This window comes from Dromiciops gliroides, chromosome 2, assembly GCF_019393635.1.
Source record: "Dromiciops gliroides isolate mDroGli1 chromosome 2, mDroGli1.pri, whole genome shotgun sequence".
NCBI classification, from domain to species: domain Eukaryota; kingdom Metazoa; phylum Chordata; class Mammalia; order Microbiotheria; family Microbiotheriidae; genus Dromiciops; species Dromiciops gliroides.
This window is the reverse complement of record NC_057862.1, coordinates 446868242-446893906: the sequence shown is the minus strand read 5'-3', so window position 1 is coordinate 446893906 and position 25665 is coordinate 446868242. Positions and strand designations below refer to the sequence as shown.

The window sequence follows — 25665 nt, the reverse complement described above, 5'->3', positions numbered from 1 at the left end:
TGTGGTGAACTTAGTCTCAACAAACTCCTCCACTCTTTTTTTTTTCTGTGAGGCAGTGAGGGTTAAGTGACTTGCCCAGGGTCACACAGCTAGTAGGTGTCAAGTGTCTGAGGCTGGATTTGAATTCAGGTCCTCCTGAATCCAGGGCCGGTGCTTTATCCACTGTGCCACCTAGCTGCCCTAACTCCTCCACTCTTTTTTTTTTTTTTTTGGGTGAAGCAATTGGGGTTAAGTGACTTGCCCAGGGTCACACAGCTAGTAAGTGTTAAGTGTCTGAGGCCGGATTTGAACTCAGGTCCTCCTGACTCCAGGGCTGGTGCTCTATCCACTGTGCCACCTAGCTGCCCCCAACTCCTCCACTCTTAAAAGATTAATTTTGCTTTAAGGGGTGAATATGAAATACCTTTAAAGAGGGATATATTTATATATGTTAATAATTTACTAGGGATTTAAGTAAACTTTTACACATTCACTATCTTTTGGGATTCCAGAATGTAATTGATTCCTAGTGATATAATTAAGGACAAAGAAAAGAAAAAGACATTGAACACATTTTTAAAGGCCTATTAAACGCTGCTATTTTGATATGGCTAATTGGGTATTTAATTGGGTATTTTTCTTTTTGGCTTAGAAAAAACTCAAACCCGTTCCCATTGCAAACACCTTTTTATGAAAGGGGTATGGATGGTAACTAGGAATTTCATGGTAATTAAGAACTTATTTTGTTGTAGTACTTTTGAGATTTGTTACTTAAATATATTTTCCATCAACTTAATCTTGATAAATTCCAATTTTAAAGTTTTATTTTTGCTTTCATGTTGAATAAGAGATATTGTCATTCTAGAAATTTACTTCATGAAATCTTAGTGATTAGTCCTTTTAACATTAGGATAAATTTTGAGTTGTTTTTAAGAAAGAGAAATACTTTTAGGAAGAAGTATTTATGTAAAAAGGTTTTTTTGTAAAACAAAACCTTTTGTGTGTGTGTTTAAGTAAAAGATCTTTTGCACTAAATTTTATTTGTAAGCTAATGAATTTCAATATTTTGATGCTGATAGCAATTATATCCAAATGTACTGTGATTAGACTTTATTGTCAGAGTTTGGGAAGATTTTTCTGGGACTCTAAATTTTTTTAAAATTCCATTCTAAATTAATACCAAAGCATTTTAATTACTGTAATAAACTACAAATGGGTTTGAATTTGTTGGCCTAAGCAATAGTTAAATGGGTGCTTGAATTTGTCAAATGTGTAAAATACAATTGCTGTATCTCATTCTTTCAAAATAATATTAGTATAATTATACAAAAGTAAACAAGCTTGTAAAACATAGATGTGAATCTATTAAATTGTTGTGAAAAAGTCAGCCTCTTTTGTTTTTGTTTTGAGAAATAGGATTTCAGTAAATTCAGTTATGTTAGTGAACAATAATTTATGAGCTATCTTGTGTCACCTTAATAAGAAATCAGATTTTACTTTTGTTTGCAATTTAATCTGGAATTAGAACATATGTAGAAATATATGCAAACTAAGTTGAGTCATCTTAAAGATATTGCTATTGTTTAAAAGGATTCTGAGAGCAGTAGTCTGTATTTAAGTTCATTTGAATGTGGTTAATAACAACATGTTTTTACTATATGCTATTATATGAAACACTATTCTCTTTATAGAATTTGGGATTATTATATTTATATATCCTATCCCAAATCTTTTTGTGGTTTGTTATTGAGCATTTTCAAGCAAAATAATTTGTACAATGTTGAATTTAGGGATGAAAAAGCATCTACTTACCATAAGTACTAGTTATATCAAGATAAGATGTGATTTTTCAATAATAAATTTCTTGCTGTTACCAATGTGAGATGATAGTCTAAACTTATCTAGGATATGTGATCCTTGAGAAGTGAATTCACCTAAAATACTGATTATTGGAATTTGCCATTTAAAACATTATGGGACTGTTAAGTGATATTATTCTGAGTCTGACTCCAGGTATGATCATTAAGGAATGCTTATTGAGCCAATGAACCATGCATGATGTCAGCAACCTTATGGGGTTGTACATGCATAAATTACAGGCGGAGCTATCATGGGAAAATCTGGGAGAACAACTATTGGCAAGAGGTAAGTTTCTCCTGACTTCATTTCCCAAATATTACACCTAGCTAGCTGACTTTGGCCTTGGCTCAATGCAATTGCCTATCTATATAACTTTTGCCTGGAATTGTCATGAAGTTAGGGAAAAATTTATTTTTCCTTCCTGTATGTCCTTATTATTTTATTATAAATTCCTATAATCATGTCAGATGTTATGTGATAAAAACAATATTGGATCCTTATCTCTTAGGTTAAATGCTGAACTACAAATGTGTTAATATGGTGAGAGGTAGGTATAAGAATAGAGCTACTTAGCCAGGAATTTTGATCCTTTCTATATTCCAAACAACTAAGTATTTGGCCTTGACATCTATTACTGATTATATTTTTCTTTACAAGATAAGGTCATTTAATTTCTTATAATGGTATTAGGATAATTAAGCACTTGATGCAAAGATTCATGAAACCAGGATATGAATCTGTTATTTGGTTAATATCTCAATGGTCTCAGTTCTGTGTTAACAAAGGGAATATCAACTTAGCTTTATGGTCTATTTTGCAAATGCCTTAAAGAGATCCACTTTTGTTAAGGGTTATTCATTTGAACATGGCTAGCATCCCTGAAACTTTTGTTACAACTGAAGTTAATCTGGCAACTTTTATATGAATTTATTTTTATATTAGAGTCCATCTTCTTGTAAAAAGGATTGAGTTTCCTTAGTGGAATCTCATCCTCCTAATGTGGTATTGAATGATGTCAAGTATAAAAATTGGGTTCTAATTTTCTATTTGTATCTGTTTTATATGTAACAACAACCTAAAATTATAAAAGTTTCTAGTCTAAAAGGTTCCAAATTTCATTTTATAATAATAGAGACATGGGGATCGAGTTAACTTTCATTATCTGACCTGGTTATTGGCAAAACAATTTAAAGTTGTCTCAAGATCAGTTTTGTAGGAAATTTTTAATATTGGAAGATGATCTCTACAAGTGACTGGAGTCTAAGAAAACAGTGAGCTGGTGAAGAACTATTCTGAGACCACACCTGAACCACAGGACTGCAACAGATGTTTTCAGAAGAACAGAAAGAGACACATCTATGAATTTCATTTTGCTGTTTGCTTTTTCCCTTTGTGTACTTTATCTGTAAGATCTACTTATTAAAGGGGATTGCCCCCTTTGGTTTTGTCAATGTGTCATCATCCTATTTCTCCCCCTTTCCCTCTCACATTGTTACCCATCACAAGTCTCATAGTTAAGAACTTTTGATGAAGTGTTTGTAATATCATTTAGTGATTCAGTGAGAGGGCCACATCCCTCAAACAATCAAATGAGGGATTGTGAGAAATGATTATAACCAATATCTTGGAGGTTCATTCCGTTGTAAGAAATGATTATTTGCAAGTAATATCTTGGAGATTTAATCCTGCCTTCCCCAATTCCAAAACCCTTCTTGATAAAAAAAGGCAACCCTCCTAGGTCCTTGTCAGGGCTATAGAAATTATGATAAGATTGACCCTTCTAAATTCTGGTAAGGGCCATAAAAATTTGGTCTGGGGTGAAGATTCCCATCATGTCCTGTTGAGGAGATAGACCTTTTGTTTATCGAGAAAGGCTCTTCATCTGTTTGAAAGAAGATACGCATTCTTTGAATAGTTAGGCCAGAGTTGGGGGTGGTCTGCAATCAGCTCTTCATTTTAATATAGACTACCCCCAAATTAAGCTAATCATTCAGAGATGTTTAGGCATCCCTTAGGAACACCTAAGCTATGACTCTACTGCCATTAGGGGTCTTGGTCTGATTGGCCTATTAATAAAATGGTTAAATGACCTAGAAACTATGTCTCTCATATTTTTAATCATCACATTATAATTGGTAAAGTTATCATTTTCATATATTAAAAACAGGAAGAAAAAACCCTATAAGATAGACAACTGAAACTAATGTGGGAAAATGTTTTGCTACACCAGTGTTATGTATTGAATGCTTTATTTTTTCATATTGTTCTTTTCCTTTGCTCCAATCAGAGAGATTAGTAGGAGGAACAGATTATATTAAAATAAATACAAAAACCAAATCCTGACATTTGAATTCTAAATGGACAAGTAGGAATGAGCTTTACTCAAATTTGCACAGCTTACTATTGAACACTGGGAATAAATAACAGTGAATCTGAAAGTAGGAGTATATTGAGAATGTCTGGCTTTGATTATTTTTTTAAAATATTGCTCAGTTGCAATTGACCCAATAACAAAAAATAGATTAACTTCATATTTTTTTTCAAAAAATGAATAAAGATCTCTAGACCTTTTCATGTTACTTAGATTCAAAATGTAAAGGAGAAAAAGGTAGAGACATAAATTAATGCCTCACAGTATTAAGTCCTAGACAGCATGAACTATATAATTCTCTGTATAACACTTAGCACTTATCAACACTTATCAAACTCAACTAGTAATTTCTAATTGTCAAAGGTTGTGTTTTGTTTTTAAGATTAAAAAAAGCAATTCTTCAAAATCATTGGTTGTAGGTTAAATAAAAGATACCTCTTACTTCAAGAATATATCATTTCAAAAGCATGGGTATAATGTAGACCACAAACTCACTATACAGTTTTGATGGTCTTTGGGAGTTGCTGTGGCTGAAAAATTTATCATCCTTTATTCAACTTTGTGGTAAACTTCTCTGAATTTAGGTAGGACGGTCCTTAGATAAGAGGTGTACATGTACACTGCATCATGAGGCCCACAGTCAAAGCTTTTACAGCTCTCCCAGGGCTTACATTCCCCCTAGCAGATCCTTGAGGAACCCAAGCTCACCTCCACAGCACAATAAGACATTCAAGTATTACCTTATTTAAGGGAAATGTCTTGTAAATCCTTACACATGGTGAAGAGGTTGCATACTTTTATTAAGGTTTAAAACTTTTATTAAAAGTATCTTGGAGAGGAAAATAAATGTCTATGTTTATTTTCAAGCAATTCTAGAAAGAAGCCCCTTTCTACAGTCAATTTCTGTATACTCTGCTCATTTCTACCCCAGTGACTTGCTTAAATCTAGAAAAATTGCCTACCCTTTCTTTCTCTATATAATTCCTTCTAGGGTCATCATGAAATTCCCCCCAAAAAATCCTTATAGGAAAACTTCCTAGTTCTGGCTTAAATCTCCTTTTAATTTTGTATAGTATTAATAACGTATTTCATACATCACCAGGCTGGTTACATAGGGAAGAATTTTTTGATCACAGCAACTCCTGAAGACCATCTCCTAAACTGTAAAGGGGTGGCAATCTGCAATAATGGAGGGAAATAGTATCCACACCCATATTTAATGAACACAGATCCTTTAAGGACTGAAGTGTGTATGTGTGTGTACATGCATATGTACACACACATATATAGTGAATCTATATAGTGTACATTGCCTAGCAATATTCACTAGTGTTTCACTTGTATTAGTCTCCCCATCTAATTGTAGAACTTCTAAGGACAAGAATCATTAAATTAGTTATACTTTTTCTTCACCCCAGAATATAGAGCAGTGTCTAGGGTATATAAACCACTGCTTAATATGTATTTGCTAAAAGACTGAATTAAATGTTTTTTTTTAAAATACAATTAATATAGCTGTGTGACCCTGGGCAAGTCACTTAACTCCAATTGCCTCACTAAAAAAACAAAAAAACCCCCAAAAAAACAAAAAAAAAGAAAATACAATTAATAGCATTTTTATAAATCATGTTCACTGAATGCCCCAGTTTGAGAACTACTTTCTACCAATCTGGAGGAAAAAGCACTTAAAGCCATAGAATTTATAAATAAATCATTAGTTGTACTTATCTAGCACATAGAGTACTCTTCTTTTAAGTATTCACCTGCACTAATAGTTTCTCTTTACTGAGGGCACTTGGTGAATATTCTTCTTCATTTTCTGATTCTGAATTTGAGAAATCTTTATAATTTTTTTTTACTAATCCTGCTCTTCGAGGACGTTGGAGTCTTGTTGCTTCTGTGATTCCTTCATCTGCCTTTTGGGTGGGATCTGTAGTATGAGTCTGGGATAAAATCAATTAACATTTGTAGATCATAATTTGAGCTAAAACTATGTTCTACATTTTTGTTAGAAAAATTAACATTTTAGCAAGTTGTGTATAATGTTTATATAGCTATATTAACAACTATAAACAAATATACACTTGCTCATACAACTATAAAGTCTTGCTAAAATGCTCATTTTTAAAATTCCTGATCCTGATCCATTTCCTAGCTCTTTCCTTCTACAGTCACCAAATAAATGATAATTCAATATTTCAAGTAACTATATCTTTTCTTACCTTTAAAATTGTTTGAAATCATAGCTAAAAGAGTATAAAAATACAATAGCTTATGAAAGTAGAGAAAATAAAAAGTATAAAAATGCTTCACTTCCTGGGTAGAGCCAAGATAGCAGAGAATAGGCAGTGACTCCTTGGAACTCTCCCCCAAATCCCTCCAAATCCCTTCAAATAATGCAATAAAACAATTCCTGGAGGAGCAGAACCCACAAAACGATGGGGTGAGATCATTTTCCAGTCAAAGATGGCTTAGAAGGTCAGTAGGAGAGGTCTGTTATACAGAGATGAGAGTGGAGTGCAGATCTGGGTGGCAATGTGTAGACCCAGCCCTAGCCCCAGAGAATCAGGCCTCTAAAACCTTGAAATCAGCCAAGGCAGCAGCTCCTTCTGGAATTCAGCTCAAAGAGGGGGTCAAGCAGTTGGCCAGGGGGAGATGTCAGGGGTCTCTGATAGCACTGAGGTGGAACTCAGTTGTGTTGCTCGTGCTCAGAACCAGGAAGCAGTCTTGAATGGCAGCAGCCCAGGTTGGGGAGGGGTGCAGGAATGCCAGAGCTTGCAACCACAGTGAACAGAATTCTGTTTCCAGGTTAAAGACCAAGCAGGCCAGGGGAGTGTAGAGCATGCCTCTACTTAAATAGTACCACCTAGGACCCTCTGAAACTTGGGACAGTGTGCCATGGAAGCAGTGCCACAGTTTAAAAAGGAGTTAAAAGTCAAGTAATCGGCCACCAAAATGAGCAGACAGAAAAAAAATGCAGATACTAGAAAGTTTCTTTGGTGACAAGGAAGATCAAAAATACACCTTTAAAAGAAGATAACAAAGTCAAAGCTCCTACATCCAAAGCTTCCAAGAAAAAATATGAATTGGTCTCAGGCCATGGAAGCCCTCAAAAAGGATTCTGAAGATAAGAGAGGTAGAGGAAAAAATGGAAAGAGAAATGAGAGTGATACACAAAAGTCATGAAAAAAGTCAACAGCTTGAAAGGCAAAATGGACAAGGAGATACAAAAGCTCTCTGAAAAAAATTGCTTAAGAATTAGGATTGAGAAAATGGAAGCTAATGACTTTATGAGTAATCAAAACACAATAAAGCAAAACCAAAAGAATGAAAAAATAGAGGGCAATGTTAAATCTCTCCTTGAAAAAACAGCTGACCTGGAAAATAGATCCAGGAGAGATAATTTGAAAATTATTGGACTACCTGAAAGCCATGATCAAAAAAAGAGCTTAGACATCATCTTCTAAGAAATTGTCAGGGGAAATTGCCCTGATATTCTAGAAGCAGAAGGTAAAATAGAAATTAAAAGAATTCACCAATCACTTCCTGAAAGAGATCCCAAAATGAAAACCTCCAGGAATATTATAGCCAAATTCCAGAGTTCCCAAGGTCAAGGAGAAAATACTGCAAGCAAGCAGAAAGAAACAATTCAAGTATGGTGGAGCCACAGTCAGGATAACACAAGATCTAGCAGCTTCTACATTCAAGGATCAGAGGCCATGGAATATTATATTCCAGAGGGCAAAAGAATTGGCATTACAACCAAGAATCACCCACCCAGCAAAACTTCATATAATCTTTCAGGGGGAAAAATGGAAATTCAATGAAAAAGAGGACTTTCAGGCATTTGTGATGAAAAGACCAGAGCTGAATAGAAAATTTGACTTTCAAATACAAGACCCTAGAGAAGCATAAAAAGGTAAACAGGAAAAAGAAATCATAAGGGATATTAAAAGGTTAAACTGTTTATAGTCCTACATGGGAAGATGATACTTGTGACTCATGGAAACTTTCTCAGTATTAGGGCATTTGGATGGAGTATATTTAGACAGAGGGCACAGGTATGAGTTGAAATATGGAGGGATGATATCTTTAAAAAAATAAAATTAAGGCATGAGAGAAGAATGCACTGGGAGAAAGGAAAAGGGAGAGGTGGAATGGGGTAAAGTATCTCACATAAAAGAAGGAAGAAAAAGCTTATGGAGTAGAGGGGAAGATGGGGAGGTGCAGGGGAGTGAGACTTACTCTCATTAGAATTGGCTTAACTCAATTGGGCAGAGTAATCTATCTCACCCTGCAGGAAAGTAGACAATGATTGATTGAATGATTGAATGACTGATTGATTGATGGATGAAGATGAGGATTGACTGATGATGAATGATTGATGAAGATGATGATAAAATGTATGGTACTTACTTTGCTGGACTATTGTGAAGAAAATCTTTGTCAGATATAAGGTACTATATAAATGTTTTCTATTACCATTGTTGCAATAATCAACCTCATGGGTTTATTGTAAGGAAATCTCTCTTTAAAGTACTATATAAATGTAGTTTACTATTTTAAAAAATGATAAGCAGGATGCTATCAGAAAAACCTAGAAAAACCTACATGAACTGATGCAGAGTGAAATATACTGTATACAAAATAACAGTAATACTGTAAGATGATATGCTGTGAATGATTTTGTTATTTTTAGCAGTGCAATGATCTAAGACAACTCTGAAGGATTTATGAAAAATACAATCCATCTATAGAGAAAGAACTGATGGTATATGAATACAGATTAGAGCATAATTTTTTCTTAGTTCCTTTATCTGAAGTTTTGCTTTTGTCTGTTTTCTTTTACAACTTGGCTAACATGGAAACGTTTTGCATTACTATTCTTGTATAACTTATATTGAATTGCTTGAGTTCTTGGGGGGGGATGAGGATGGAGGGAGGGAGAAAATCTGGAAAACGAAGTTTTTAAAAATTGATGTCAAAATTTGTTTTTACATGAAATTTGGGAAAATAAAAAATCTAAACAAAAAAAGAAAAATAATAGTGCTTGACAGCAAAGATCAAATAGTTCTTAAATAGTAAAGATCAGATAGTGCTTAAATAGTTAAGCAACAATAATTAAAGAGAAAGTCAGAGTAAGCAAAAGACAGAATCATTAGAGATATGGAGTTGGAAGGGATAATATCCATAAGTGTTGAGAGAAGTCATACAATAACTTTTGGTGACATAAAAGCATGTAATGTATCGATGCAAAATGTTACCTTCTTAGATTTTGGTAGTTTCAATTCTACTGATGGATCTGAAAATGAGGAAAATTTTCTGTAGTTAAAATTTAGAAGTAGGTAAAAATTAATATAAAAAGTACCAATGATTTCACTTAACATTTGAATGAGTCAAAAGTCATCAAGATTTTATCATCTGCAAATTCAGATAACAAGAACACATTCTGATATTTGGAAATTCTTTTTCAAGTAGTCAAACTAATTTTTTGTTTGTTTTTGGCAAGGCAATGAGGATTAAGTGACTTGCCCAGGGTCACACAGCTGGTAAGCATCAAGTGTCTGAGGCTGGATTTGAATTCAGGTCTTCCTGAATCCAGGGACAGTGCTCTATCCACTGCACCACCTAGCTGCCCCAGCAAACTTTTTTTTTTTTTTTTGCTGGGCAATGAGGATTTAGTGACTTGCCCAGAGTCACACAGCTAGTAAGTGTCAAGTGTCTGAGGCTGGATTTGAACTCAGGTCCTCCTGAATCTAGGACCGGTGCTCTATCCACTGCACTACCTAGATGCCCCACCCCAGCAAATTAATTTTCTAAAAAAATAAAAGTATTTTATTATTTTCCAGTTACCTGTAGAACTACTTTTCAACATTTGTTTATATAAGATTTCAAATTTCAAATTTTTCTCCCTCCCCCCCTCCCCTAGACAGCAGGCAATCTGACATAGGTTATATATACATAATAACATTAAACATATTTCTGCATTAGTCATGTTATAAGAGAAGAATCAGAGCAAAAAGGAAAAACCTCAAAACAGAAAACCAACAGCATCAAAAACAAAAGAAATAGTATGGTCCAATCAGCATCCAAATTCCACAGTTCCTTTTTTTCCCCCTGGATTTGGAGAGCCTTTTACATCATGAGTCCTTTGGAACTTTCTTGTACCCTTGGATTGGTGAAAAGGATCTAGTCTATCACAGTTGATCAACACATAATGTTGATGATACTGTGTATAATGTTCTTCTGGTTCTGCTCATCCCACTCATCATCAATTCATGCAAGTCCTTCCAGGTTTCTCTGAACTCCTCCTGCTCATCGTTTCTTACAGCACAATAGAATTCTATCACATTCATATACCACAACTTGTTCAGCCATTCCCCAATTGATGGACATACCCTCAATTTCCAATTCCTTGCCACCACAAAAAGAGCAGCTATAAATATTTTTTGTACATGTGGGTCCTTTTCCCTTTTTTATGATCTCTTTGGGGAAAAAAGATCCAAAAGTGGTATTGCCGGGTCAAAGGGTATGCACAGCTTTATAGCCCTTTGGGCATAATTCCAAATTGCAAATTAAATTTTTTAAAGTGACTATAGGCATGCTTTAAAAATATTAATAATAGATTCATATAGTATATGTACCCCCAAATTATTACTTTACTCTCTTTTCCCTTGAAAACTCTACTCTGATGTCTCATCATAGTATAGATGTGACTAGATGCTTGAAAGCTATATCAACAAAACATAAGCACTGGGGAGACTCTAAATTTGTATCTGCCTTGTATCTGAGTATCACCCTACTAAGGTCAAAGCAAATCATAAATTATTTTTTTCAATGACACCAACTCATGAATACCATATCCTAAGGTGTGAAATAGCCATGCTTCATAATAATAACAACTCACATTTGTTTGGTGCTTTAAGGTTCATAAAAGCACACTCTTCACAATAAACCTTCTTGTTAAAATGTTTTAAGGAACTTGAACTAATATTAAGAATGTAATATTTAATTCAATGTGCTGAAAGATATGAAATTAGAGATCTTTGAAATAAGAAGTTTCATGGAATAGAGCATTGAACCCTGAGTCAGAAAGACCTGAGTTCAAATGTAGCATCAGACACTTAGTAGCTGGGTTAAACTGGGCAAGTTACTTAACCTATTTGTCTCAGTTTCCTCATCAGTAAAATAGGAATGGTAATAGAATCTATTTTGCAGAGTGATGAGTCTCAATTGAGATAATAATTGTAAAGTGCTTAGCATAATACCTGGAACATAGTGATATGTGAACATTAGTTATTATTATTACTATTCAGAAAGTAGTGGAACCTCTCTGAACTTGCTTCTGAAGGCAAAGGATGGGGTGATTTCTGAAGATTAGAATATGAGATGTGTACAAGTAAATGGAACAGAATATTTCTTGGGGGAAAACACATTATATAGCAAATAAATCTAAAATTCATAATTCATTTGGACAATTGATGACATGCATTAGCATTATACATGAAAAGGGAAAAGTAAAATGGGGAACATTATATACAACTTTTTTATAGCACTGTCTCAATCAATGGACATGCATTTGGAAAACCAAATTAGAGCAAAGACTTTAATATTAACTATGGAATTAAATGATCATTAATCTATTTCAAAATGTATTTTTATATACTTTGTTTTCAAAGTTATCCTAAATTATGAGTTCTTACCTTTTTTTGTGTGTGTCGTGGACACCCTTTCACTTTTTAGAATGTTTTTAAATAATTTAAGGAAATGTAAAATTTCAACTAGAAATTAGAAAAAATAAAGATGTAATTTTTCCTATTCATGTCCTCAGACCCCCTGATAAAATCTATCCATAAGCAGACCCTATCAACTCATTTCTAAAGAGTTGCAGTGTTTTGGCTCTAATTCTGTATATATTCAAATACTCCATTTCTGCATCAGTACACACTTGAAAAGAGATTCTGAATGACAGTATTTATGTATGTGTTGAGGGGAGATCATGAGTGCAACAATATAGGACTTATCATCCTTCTTATAACTTCCTAGAGGGGGGAAAATTAAGAGACAATGAGGTATGTGATTTAGTATTGGGGATTTAAATCTTGAGCAGTGAGATTGTAAAGGACCTTAAAAATGAAAAAAAGGAAGGAAGGGAGAGAGGGAGAGAGGGAGGGAGGGAGAGAGGAAGGAAGGAAGTGTTAAGGCTAAAATTCTAAGCCAGTCTGTCTAAAATATCTAATGAGTGGTTGCCAATAAATTATAAGCTTTAGCAAGAGTTAGGCTTTTAAGCATTTCTTTTTGTTTTCTTTTTTTTTTGGGGGGGGGGGCAGGGCAATGGGTGTTAAGTGACTTGCCCAGGGTCACACAGCTAGTAAGTGTTAACTGTCTGAGGCCAGATTTGAACTCAGCTACTCCTGAATCCAGGGCTGATGCTTTATCCACTGCACCACCTAGCTGCCCCCTTTTAAGCATTTATTAAGGAGAATAAGAATTTGTTAAAGAGAGAGAGAGAAAGGCCTATATTCATCTATCTATTAAAGGGAGAGCACATTTCTAGCTCCGCTCTCCACCAGAGTCCACACGAAAAAGCCAGAGTCAGAGCGCCAGGCTCCCCCTTCTTCCTCCCACAAGCAAAACGTCACTTCCTGATGCCAAAGAAAAGAGACATGGTCTTGCCCTCAAAGACCTTCATCTCATGGGTGGAGCTCTTCTACAGGAAGTCTCCAGCAGGTGGTGGGATTCCAATTGTTACAGAAGAAAGGGAAGGAAGGAAAACTGCTATACTGGGTATCCCAAAAGTCTTATTGCAGTTTTAAGTTTTAATTGCTTATCCTAGAAAATGCCTGGTGAGAAAATTTCTACAAGGCAGATAAGCAACAGTTTTGCAATTTATAAATTTAAAAGTTGCCTAAAGGCATTAAGAAGTGACTTGACAGAATCACACAGCAAGTTGGCATCAAAAGCTAGATTGAATATGGGTAGTTCTGACTGCAATGTTGTCCGTCTACAAAGGGATACTGCCTCTCATAATAAGCAATAGCATGAAAATAAAATAAAAAGTAACATTTAAAAATATACATTTCTCAAATACTTTAGATAAAATAAGTCTTAGGTAATGAAATAATATATAATAAAAAACTAGATTTTTTTTCAAAATAAGTAATTTCTTACTTGATTTCATATTTTTAAGTTTCTTCGCTTTTTTATTTCTGCTATAATCTACCAGTTGAGGTTTGTTTTTTTTGTTTGATTCTCTTAGCCAGCTAATATCAGTCTTGCTGTCATCACCTCTATGATCTGTGTCTGTGTCACTAAAGAGGTGCTTCTTCTTGTGATTTGTTCTAGTCTAAAAAAAAAAAAAAAGAATGTTTATAATAATTACTTTGCATGAACCATATTAAGAAGTAAGTACTGAATGAAGTATAAGTTAATGAGCAGAACTAAATTCGGAAATGTGCACTGGTAAAATATTTCTCATTATTGACTAAACCACTGGATAATTTTATTACTAATTCTGCATGTGTATCTAACTGGCTTAGGACTAAACTGCCTAGTTGAATTAGTTACTTTGATGTTTTGGTAAATCTGTCATCTCCTCAATATAGGTATTCTAGACTCTCTAGTACAGTTCTTGATTACTAATATGCTACAGCCAACTTATGCCCATCATGTATCTCTCCACTGCTCTTTCAATGATTTGAAACTTTAATTCTTTGAAAACTGTTGTATTCTGTAATTTGCTGCCCTATAGCATCATTGAAAGAAGAGTGGTATAAAAAAGATGGGTTTATGTTTTGGGGAGAAACTTGTATGATGTAATTACCAAAAGCAATCAAGCCTGCTCTCTTATTTCTATCCCAGATTCCAACATTATTCATTTGTATTGTCTCTCCCAAGTATCTGTACTTAACAACTGGCTCTATAGGCTGTTCAGAAAATGACATATGGTGTGAACAATAGATACTTTTTACTCAGTTTTTCTGATAGGGATAGTTAGGTCAAATTCTTTTAAATTATAGCAGATTTCAGTTAGGAGATTTTGCAAAATCCTGGGATTTGGTGCAATTAGCAAAATGTTAGCCAAAACAAGAGCCTCTGGAGGACTTCCCGTAAATAGGGAATCCATTTTTTATTTGAGCTCTGCTAAGCATCCTCACCCTGGGTCTTCTTCCCTTCTCCCTTTATACTATTACACTTAGAGATCTTATCAGCTCTTATGGGTTCAGTTATTATCTCTATGTTGATGATTCTAAAATCTACTTATCTAAATCTCATCTCTCTCCTGACTTCCAGATATACATCTCCAAATGCCTATTGGATTTCTCGAATTAGATATCCTTTGGACATCTTAAACTCAACATGTTCAAAACTAAACTCATTCTATTTCCTCCCCAAACCTTCCCTTCTTCCAATCTTCCCTATCATTGTCAAGGGTACCACCACCCTCCCACCAGTCATAAAGACTTAACATCTTGGTGTCATCTTTAATTCACTCTATCATTCCACATATCTAATCTATTCCTAGGTCCTATTGTTTCAACCTTTACAGCTCTCATATACACTCCTCTCTCTGACACTGGTGCAGGATCTCATCATTTCAGCTCTGGACTATTGTAATAGCTTTCTAAATGGTCTCCTTGCCTCAAGTCTCTTCCCTACTCCAATCCATCCTCCACTCAACTGCCCACATTATCTTTCTTAAAGTACAGGACTAAATATACCACCCTGACTCCATTCCATAAACTCCAATGTCTTTATATTTCCTCCAGGATAAAATATAAAATCAACTGGATTTTAAACTCCTTTAATACTTGGCCCCTTCCTACCGAGTCTTCTTATATTTACTTTCCAATATATGTAATGAGACTAGCTTCTGATGTTCTTTACACAAGACAATGCATCTCTAAGCATTTTCACTTAGACAACTGGCTGTCCCTGAAACCTACAATGCTCTCTCCTCTTCTCTGCCTCCTGGCTTTCCTGACTTCCTTCATGACTCAGATAAATTACACCTTCGATAAGAAGCCTTCTGATCCTACTTAATGCTAGTGTCTTCCCTTTGTCAACCATTTCCAATTTACCCTTGGCACATAGTTTTTTTGCAATGTTATCTATCCCAGTAGACTATGATCTTCTTTAGAGCAGAAACAATATATTTTTTTTGCCTTTTTTGTATCCTCACTGCTTAACACTGTGCCTGACCCATAGTAGACCCTTAATACTTGCCGGCCTACCTGCCTGAATAGCAGTAAACCATTGGAAAGTATGTTTCTTTCTTGTATGTTTCACTTATTTATAATTAGAAAGTCATTGATCAAAGTTATCTTGTTAATAAATATCTTAGAGGTTGTTCATGAGAGATACTACATTGCTGTTATTTTTGCCACTAATGTTTTTAAAGTCTGGGTCCCCTTATCTCAGCCAAGGTAGAAGTTCTGGGGCTACTTACAGGCACATTCCCATTACTGGAGGGCATGGGAGTTTTGCCCTCCACTATTTCCAACTTGGTCTGGTTTGTCTCTCCTTTAAACAACCTGGTGGTCCCTGAGTTTTGGTGTTCAGTATTTGAATTGCTAGATTTAGTGCAGACAACAGACTGACAACCTACTGCAGCTCAGAACTCAAGATCCATCAACTTCAGCCTCTCAAGTAGCAGGGATTACAAATATGCTGCACTATGATTGAATTGAGACACTGTTAGAAGAGAGCCTTTAAAGCAGCATCTCACCCAGCTCAAATATTTTTAAAAGCAAAAAAAACAATGGTATCTTCTATTCTTTGAAACTTTTAACTAATTGTGAGGCTGTAAGAATGTGTTCTATAGAATATTTGCAAAAACCTGTCTGTTCCCTTTTAATACTTTCATCAAGGATATCTGTAGTTATCAATTCAAACACATGAATGTATTAAGTTTTTCTATGAATTGTTCATTTTGAAGATCAACCAATTAACTGTAAAAGTTATAACTTAATAAAACATAAAACCAAAAAAGAAATACTATTTCAAGTTGTATTATTCATATGAAACACAGAAAGCTGAAATTTCAGTCAACAAAACTATCCAGATAACTTATCTCTATAATTTGAATTGCTTATGACAGGAAAAGTCACAAAAGGAGTAGGGCTAACCATGAAAAATTATATTTGAATATCCTATAGTTTATGTTTCTCTATGACATTTTTTAAAATAGAAAATTGGTCATTTTAAATGTAACAATAGCTTTGAACAGAATTATAAGAATTATGATTAATAATCTTACTTTTTTATTTTTCTTTTTTGGAGAAGCTTCACTTTCATCACGACTCCTTAATCCTAACCTTAAACAAATAAATGTTAACTTAAAAACATTTATGTTTATTATGCAGAGGCAACAAAGAGTAAAAGAAAGCCAAGAAGTATGTCTAGTTTGAATTAATTATATGATCACAAGTAAATCAGTTAAAAATTCAGCTTCCCAATCTGTAATATTTAACCCCATTTCATCATTGAGTCAAAGATTTGATGATTTAGTTCCTACATCTATTATAAATACAAGCATTTAAATGAGTCATTTTAAAAGCAGCATATTTGTTCTAATGTATTATAAGTCATCAGAGTAACATAATACAAAATAAAACATTTAGGGAAAAAATAGTAATTGATTACAATAGCTCATATTAAAATATACATTTAATCAAAACACTTACAACTTTGAGTTAACTATAGAAGTTTCTTTGATAGTAGTCTGAAATGTCTCTGTCTGAAGTATGGAAAAAAATAAACTACATAGTTATTTCAGAGATTAAAATGGTATAAAAACATTTAAAATGTATATGTAGCTAATTATTATAAATCAGTCATATAGTTAGAAAGGTCTTGATAAAATCATTTATGAAAATTTAAACAAATATAATAACAAATATGTAGTTACTTCACTTTCAAGAACAGAATTATCGTTACAACTTTAGAATGAGACTTAGAAAATTAAAGAATGAAATAAAGAATTTATAATTATCAATAATTTTTTTCTAATGTGCACCTATATAAAAAATGTCAGAAAAACAGCTTAGTAATTTAGAAAAGGTTTTGTATATGCTAGTTTTACTATGATAAAAAAGATAATTATATTGATTACATGTATCTAAAGCTGTATCTAAAGCCTGGGCCTCTCTTATGAGATTCTGGCTCATAATTCAAATAAACCTAATTGAATCTCAAATTCAATATATCAAAAACTGAGTTTATTGTTTTTCTGCCTCAGCCTGCTTGCCTTTCTGACTTGACTACCCTGACCAGTGGCACTACTTTAGCATCATCTTGGACCTTTCTTCTCTCTCTCTCCCATGTCATATTCAATTGGTTACCAAATCTTATTGATTCTATGTCTGCAATATTTCTCATATCCACCTATTTTCTCTATTCCTCATATTATAACCTCAGGATAGGCTCTAATTACAACTGCCCTTTCCTCCCTTCAATCTACTATATGCAGAGATCAACCTTTATTATATATATTGTCCTGTTATTCTTTAGCAGCTCCCTATTGCTCATAATACAGCTTCTCCAAAGTATGGTCCTCCACAATCTGATGGCACCTTAATTTTCCAGCCTCATCTCTTATTTTTTCCCTTCATGCACAGCACTAGGGGCAACTAGACTGCTCAGTGGATAGAGTGAAGGGCCTGGAGTCAGGAAGAACTGAGTTCATATCTGTCCTCAGATATTTACTAGCTTTGGGCAAGTCACTTAACCTGTTTTCCTTAATCTACTGGAATAGGAAATGACAAACTACTCCAGTATCTTTGCCAAGAAAACCCCAGGGACAGTATAGCCTATGGGGTCATAAAAGAGTAAGGCAATTGAACAACAACAAATGCACTGTATATTTCAAACAAACTGAACTATCTCCTGTCCCCTAAACTTGGCCTATATTTCCTGACCTCTCTACATTTACCCAGACTTTTTCCTGTGCTCAGAATGTCCTCCATTCCCTTTCTCAACTTTTGTATCCCTACCCATCTTTTAAAGATCAAACCAGGGGCAGCTAGGTGGTGTAGTGGATAAAGCATCAGCCCTGGATTCAGGAAGACCTGAGTTCAAATCTGGCCTTAGACACTTGACAGTTATCAGCTGTGTGACCCTGGGCAAGTTACTTAACCCTCATTGCTCTAAAATAAATAAATAAATTTCAAACCAAATACCATATTCTGTGGGAAGCCTTCCATAATCCCCCCAGTTAATAAAGCACTTTGCTCTCTCAGGCCTCTCATATTATTTTGTTTTAAATGTTGTTAATGCACTTAATATGTAACTTTGTTGTCATACCTTACTTATATCCTACTTATACGTGAATGAATTATAACTTCCTAAGAGCAAGGAATATGTGTTTTCCAAACTTTAAATATCCATAATATATTTTCATTGATGTAGATTGAATTGAGGGGAAAAAGGTTAATCAAATTAAATTAATCTTACACCAAGTCTTATGGTAGGGTCATCAGCTCCATTCAAGTTAAAATTATAAACATCATTCCTATTGAAATAAGAAAAAAAATAGTTGATGCTGAAAGTATTATATTAATATACTCTCTAAGCAGTAAATTGAAAATGTTTAGGAAAAAAATACTTACAAATCACATACAGAAGTCATATTAACTGAAGTATTCCTTTTCAGTTGTCGAGAGTTTTTATTTAAGACTTTTCCCTACATACAAAAAAGAGCATTTTTAAAAATTACTAGATAATGATAATTGATTGCATGATTATTGGATGTCTACTCAAACTTGGGCTTCTCCCTTAAGATCCAGATCCACATCTCAAATAACCTACAGGAAATCTTCACTGGATTTCCCAAAAGTACCTCAAATTTGATACATCCAAAAGTTTAGCTTATTTGTCTTTCCTCCTAAATTTGGCTCTGCATTCTAATGTCATTACTCTGGTCAGTGGCACAATCCTAGTGTTAGCTTAGACTCTTCTTTCCTCTTTGCTGTCAATCATATTAAATCAACAAGTATTTATAAATCAGTTACCACACTTACTATGTGCCAGACGCTGAACCAAGTTCTGAGAATATAAAGTAAGGCAAAAGAGTCTCTGCCCTCAGGGAGTTCATATTCAAATAGGGGAAACAAAATGCAAACAACTATGTACAAACAAGATAGAAAAGTGGTAAAGTAAAGGTAATCTTAGAGACTGAAAAAGGATTCTTATAGACAATAGATTTTGAACTTAGTCTCTAAAGAAACCAAGGAAGCCATGAAGTAGAGATGAGTAGAGAGAGCATTGTAGGTGTTGGGGACAGCCAGTGAAAATTTATGGAGTTTGGAGATGGAAAATATCTTCTGTGAGGAACAGTAAGGAAGCCAGTATTACTGAAGCATAGAGTATATGGAGGCGAGTGTAACGATTAGAATGACGCCACCTGCTGGAGACTTACTGTAGAAAAGTTCCGCCATGAAAGGAAGGTCTTTGAGGGCAAGAACATGTGTCTTTTCTTTGGCATCAGGAAGTGACGTTGGCTAGTGGGAGGAAGAAGGAAGAGACTGGTGCTCTTTCTCTCTCTCTTTTCCTTTGGACTCTGGTAGAGAGTGGAGCTAGAAATGTGTTCTCCCTTTAATAGATAGGAATCTAGGCCTTTTCTTCTCTCTTTACCAAATTCTTATTCTCCTTAATAAATGCTTAAAAGTCTAACTCTTGCTAAAGCTTATAATTTATTGGCGACCATTAATTAGATATTTTAGACAGACTAGCTAGAATTTTAGCCCTTAACATGAGCAAATAAGAAGAAGACTAGAAAGGTAGGAATGATCATGTTTTAAAGGGTTTTAAAATTTGGAGGATTTTATATATTTGATCCTGGAGGGAGTAAGGAGCCAATGGAGTTTATCGAATGGGGGGCCAGAAGGTGGGGGAGTCAGTTCTGTACTTCAGGAAGATCACTTGGGTGTTGAATAGAGTATAAAATGGAATGGGAGAGGGCAGCTAGGTGGCACAGTGGATAAAGCACCGGCCCTGGATTCAGGACCTGAGTTCGAATACGGATTCGGACATTTGACACTTGACTAGCTGTGTGACCCTGGGCATGTCACTTAACCCTCATTGCCCCACCCCCCCCAAAAAAATGGAGTAGGGAAGAGACATGAGGCAAGATCAACTATAAAACTATTTCAATAGTCCAAGCTTGAAATTATGAGAGACTGCACTAGTGTCAAAGGAGAAAAAGGAGTATATATGAAAGATGTAAAGGTGGAAAAAATAGGACCTAGCAACAGATTAGATAATGTGGGCTGAGTGAGAGTAAGTTAAAAATGACAGAACTCAGGTCTAAGTGATATGATAATATAAAGGTCTGTTTTTCTGACTTTTTTGTTCAGCACCTGATTTGCTTAACATTTTAAATAAGTTCTTGAATTTTTATACAACTAGTGTTGGGGGTGATAGAAATAAAGGATTTAATTCCATTGTAACTGATTAATAAACATTTTCCTTTTCAAACTTGAAAAAAAAATGACACCAAGGTGATGAGCCTTTATGACTGGGAAGATAGTGGTACCCTTAACAGTAATAACGAAGTTTATAAGGGGAGAGTTTGGGGAGGAAATAGAACGAGTTCAGTTTTGAACATTTTGGGTTTAAGATGTCTAAATGACATCTAATTTGAGAAGTCCAATAGACATTTGAAGATGTGTGTCTGGAGGTTAGAAGATAAATTAGGACTGGATAAACACCTAGTTAAAGGACTATATTAGTATATCTGATCAAACATGGCCTGTTCAAATGAACTTGTTGTTCTGCTTACAAAAGAAACATTTTCTCTCTTGTGCTTCCACTTACATAAGAAATATAGTTCCAATAGTTGAATCAAACTTCAATAAAACATGCTTTAAGTTGCTATTTGACAGTCAATTTGAGTCCTTACACTTCTGTACTAATTAAAAATATATTAGAACACATATTTTAATTTACTTAATTTATGCTTTTTATTGTGTACTGATATTTTATTATGTACTGCCTTTTAAATGGCATGGTAACTAATACCTTTCATTCTATAGCATTTTGTAATTGACAGTACATTTCTTTTAAAAAAAAATTTTAATTTAATTTTATTTTCAGTTCCCAATTCTCTCCCTCCCCAAACCATTGAAAAGGAGAGAAATACAACTTAAAATGTACTTTCCTGTTATTTCCCTTGATTCTCAAAACAACCATGAATGGTTGGAGGCCAAGTATTATAATCCACATAGAATTACAGTGACATGGATGTAAAGTGTGTGTGTGTGTGTGTGTGTGTGTGTGTGTGTGTGTGTGTGTGTAATACAAGGGGCTAAAATTCTGGTTATGATGTCTAAAATGTCCTAAAATCTAATGAGTGGTCACCTTAAATTAGAAGCTTTAGCATGAGTTTAGACTTTTAAGTATTTATTAAAATATAATAGGGGTTAGTAAAGAGAAACACCTAGATAAAAAATTAGATCCGCCTGCTCACTCCTTAATCTACTTCCCCTGCTCCTACTCTAACCCCAAAAGAGACCCGTTCTCAGGGGCTTCTTCCTAAAGCCTCCTGCGAAACAGGAAAGAGGGACATACACACACACACACACACACACACACACACACACACACACACACACACACACGACTCCAAGCTAACTGGCTGGTAACACTGATTGACACAACTAATAGGCGGTTTTACAGATGTAAGTTCCGGATGCCAGGCAAATTCTGGACACTAAAGTCACATGGTTTCTTTATCACATGCTTTCTCCTCATGGCGGAGGTTCCCTGCAATATCTCTCCAGCAGGGGTTGTCATTCCAATTCTCACAGTAAACACATACATATGTGTGTATATATGGAACATTGACTTTTATGTGATCACTTCCACTGGTTATTCTTTAATGAATGCAACATTATGGTCAACAATTATTCCTTTTTTAAAAAAAGGACTGATTCAATTTAATTTCCATTTTCCATTATGATTTTACTGCTTCTTTCAGGGCATGGAGAAAAATTAAGCATTTTTGACACTATAATACTATCAAAGCTATAATGACTAGTACCCTATATTTGTAGATAGGATATATTGTGTTTATACATTTGAAAGAAAAAAAATTTTCCGTGAATGTGTTATTAACAAATTTTCAGGTGGAAAATGAGTTACTCTCAAGCACATAATCTCAACAGCTATTGTTATTTTGCTTTTTCATACATTGGCCTATAATAAAAAAGAGAATGTTTGAATCAATCATTAATCTTATATTTGACTCTTTTTCTAATAAAAATATAATTAATTATATTAAAATAGTATATTGGTTCCATAACAAAATTAAACCTACCTTGCTGATAAGTAGACCAGGTTTATTTGAATTCTTCCTGTTTAAAAAAAAAGTTTTTGCCAAATTGAAAAAACACTTGAAAACCAGTAAAATTAGAAATAAAAAACATTATTAAAGAAGGTGAAGTAGAGCTGAGTCTGTATTATCTACATGATATTACAAAAAAATTATAGTATACTTCAGTTCTTAGATTTGTGTAGTAAGCTATTAATATGTCCACTGAATCATCATCTAACGATAAACTAGACTTTCTTTTTGGTCCAGTCCTATTATTACAGTGAAGATGATCTCTACCAAGGTAGGTTCCTCTGTTCTTACAACTTAAACTTTTAGAGATTTGCATGGAGGTACCAAGAGGTCAAGTTATTTGCCCCTAATTCTTCCTAAATTAAGGATGGATCTCTAAATACCATATCACAAACTACTTTTATCTGGATAGATGATTACAAAACCTGAAATGAGAGGTTATGTTATTTAACTCAATTTCACAATCATTTCTTACATTTATTCAGTCATGTTTCAGTTGTGTCCAACTCTTTGTGGCCCCCTTTGGTGTATTATTGTCAAGGATACTGAAGTGACTTGCCATTTCCTTCTTCAGTTCATTTTACAAATGAGGAAACTGAGGCAAACAGGGTAAAAGTGACTTGCCCAGAGTCACACAGCTAGTTTAGTAGCCACATTTTAACTCAAAGAGATAAGTCTTCCTGACTCCAGGCCCAGCTTTCTATCCTGGCCTCTATCCAAACCCCTAGCTGTTCCATTATGTACCAAGACCCATGCTAGTTCCTAGGAAGAAAGAAAGAAACCTCAAGAGGCATACATTGTACTGGAGCTTGGATCTACTATACACAGAAAAGTAAATGTTAAATGTTTACATGGACGTAATAGCAGTGCTGTTAATGATAAATGCAGTACAGTTTGGTTAAGTGAATGGATAAAAGTCTAAATAAATTTAAAAAATCAAGAAGAGAATCTGCTAACAATATAAGAAAGATTGATATAAAGAAAATAATTACTCAACAGATTATGGATTTCTACTAATTAAATGTTTCATATTCCCAATGATCTGGGCAGTTGTTTTTTTTACTAATTCAGTATTATCTGAACCAACAAATTTAATCCCATAAAGTTGTCTTAACTCCTTCAAATTAGTCAAACCTTAACAACCATAAATTCAGGTTATTCTTATGGGGATGAATGATACTGCCAAAGGCAAATGAGAAGGATTTTTAGGGATCATGAAATCTTAGGCAGAAAATTCTCATACTCTGCTAAGATGGTCCATGTGACATGGGCTTGCTTCATTGTCATGATTATACATGAGGCTTTTCCAACAAAGTAGAACCTGCCAGAGATTACATTCTATTGATAATAAGGATCACCTTCACACCATAATAATGTATTAGGGTAGGAAAAACTCACAACTACAAAAGCTTTGGGAAAGCACACCATATCATTCAATCATTTCACCAAAACTCTGAAGAAATGTAGAGAATCAAAGAGATGCCACTGAGTAAATATCTCAGTTTTCATAAGGTGCCACCATACTTTTGCCTCCTTATTTTATTTTACTGCATAGAAGTGGATTTTGTAAATGACAGGTCAGCAATCTTGTAGTTTCTGTTAAAATCTAGAATACTTTATTTAAAAGGTAGTCTGTAATCACTTACAAAGTGAAGTTATGATCACTGTTTAAGCTCAGTAAGACTCAGTTATGTTAAATGAACCCCATTTCCATTTTTTATAAGAGTAACTAGATTGGTAGATCAAGGGAAAGCCATAAACTTAATATATCTATATTTTAGCAAGGCATTTGTCAATGTAAAGCTTTTGGAAGAAATGGGGAGATGTGGGATGACCCACAATAGTTAGATCAATTAAACCTGGTGACATTTAAAAACAGAGGAGAATTCCAGAGGATAGAATGAAAATGGAGGATTGTGGAGGAACAAAATCTATAGGCTCTCAAAGGAAACAATGAAAAAGGTAAAAATTAATGGGGACATCAGCACTTTTGCAGCTCAAATTATACTGCAAAGCAGTAAGCATGAAAACTGTCACTGATTTAAAAAATAGAAAAGTAGATTTATGGAATAGATTAGATAAGAAAGAATCAGAAACAACTGGATTCAGTAACCTAGAGTTCAATAAAACCTAGAACATAAATTTCCTAAGGAAGAATTCTCCATTGGAGAGTTCAAAGTTCATTGATAGTCTGGTAGATATTTAATAACCAGTTCTCCAGCAAAAAAAAGTACACATTAAACACTTAAAATTTTAATTTACATTATTAACATTTTTCTTCATTTCCTTCTTCAGTCTAGACAATCAACAAAATAATAAATCAAACCCTGATTTGTAGCATTTGCCAATTTTTGAGGTGTAAATGCTCACAATGAAAATTAAACAATCAGATCTTGTGAGCCCATACAAGATGATTCTAGCACATCCCTGGCTCAGAACATCACTTTATATTATATTACATAACATAATAACAAAATATATGTGACCTAAATATTAAAGATCACATCATAAAACAACCAACAATTATAGAACCAGATCAGGTATATTTTGTAGCTATGGTTAGAAGGAAAATTCTTAACCAAACAAGAAGTAAATGTGTTTATAAAAGAAAAAAATAATTTCAAATATAATAAATTGAAAAGTTTTTGCATGACCAAAATTAATGCAACTAGGATAAGAGGGGATGCTACTGACTGGGAAAAATCTTTGTAGCAAATATCTCTGATAAAGGACTCATATTCAAGATATAGTCATTCATCAATAAGCATTTAAATATTTATTTTATTTCAGGTACTATACTAAATGCTAGGGACACAAAGGAAAATGAAGTACCTGATCTTAAAGAGTTCACAATCTAATAGGAGCAATAATAATAGACATATACAATATACATTTTATATATGTTCAATGAAAAGTAATCTCAAAGGTGAAGGCAAGTAACTGTGGGGAAAATTGGATAAGGATTTCTACAGAAAGTGGGATTTAAGCTGTCTTAAGTGAAGCTAGAGAAACTAAGAGTTAGATATAAAGAAGAGCATTTCAACCATGGGGCTTTATGATGAAAGATGAAGTACTTTCCCCCCCTAGAAGAGGAGGGGACAAATTACCCTCT

The 25665-nt window shown here is 34.2% G+C and overlaps 1 protein-coding gene across 1 annotated transcript in view; it reads right to left on the bottom strand.

The window, feature by feature from the left end:
- Window positions 1–25665, bottom strand: part of SYCP2 (synaptonemal complex protein 2) — a 96855-nt gene that overhangs the window by 20700 nt on the left and 50490 nt on the right. The window contains exons 24-31 of the mRNA XM_043987779.1: window positions 22527–22563; window positions 18820–18893; window positions 18665–18722; window positions 16897–16949; window positions 16470–16527; window positions 13382–13556; window positions 9475–9512; window positions 5974–6153 (exon numbers count right to left, since the gene is read on the bottom strand). Of these exons, the coding sequence (XP_043843714.1) occupies window positions 5974–6153; window positions 9475–9512; window positions 13382–13556; window positions 16470–16527; window positions 16897–16949; window positions 18665–18722; window positions 18820–18893; window positions 22527–22563 (673 nt within the window). The remainder of the gene's footprint in view (window positions 1–5973; window positions 6154–9474; window positions 9513–13381; window positions 13557–16469; window positions 16528–16896; window positions 16950–18664; window positions 18723–18819; window positions 18894–22526; window positions 22564–25665) is intronic.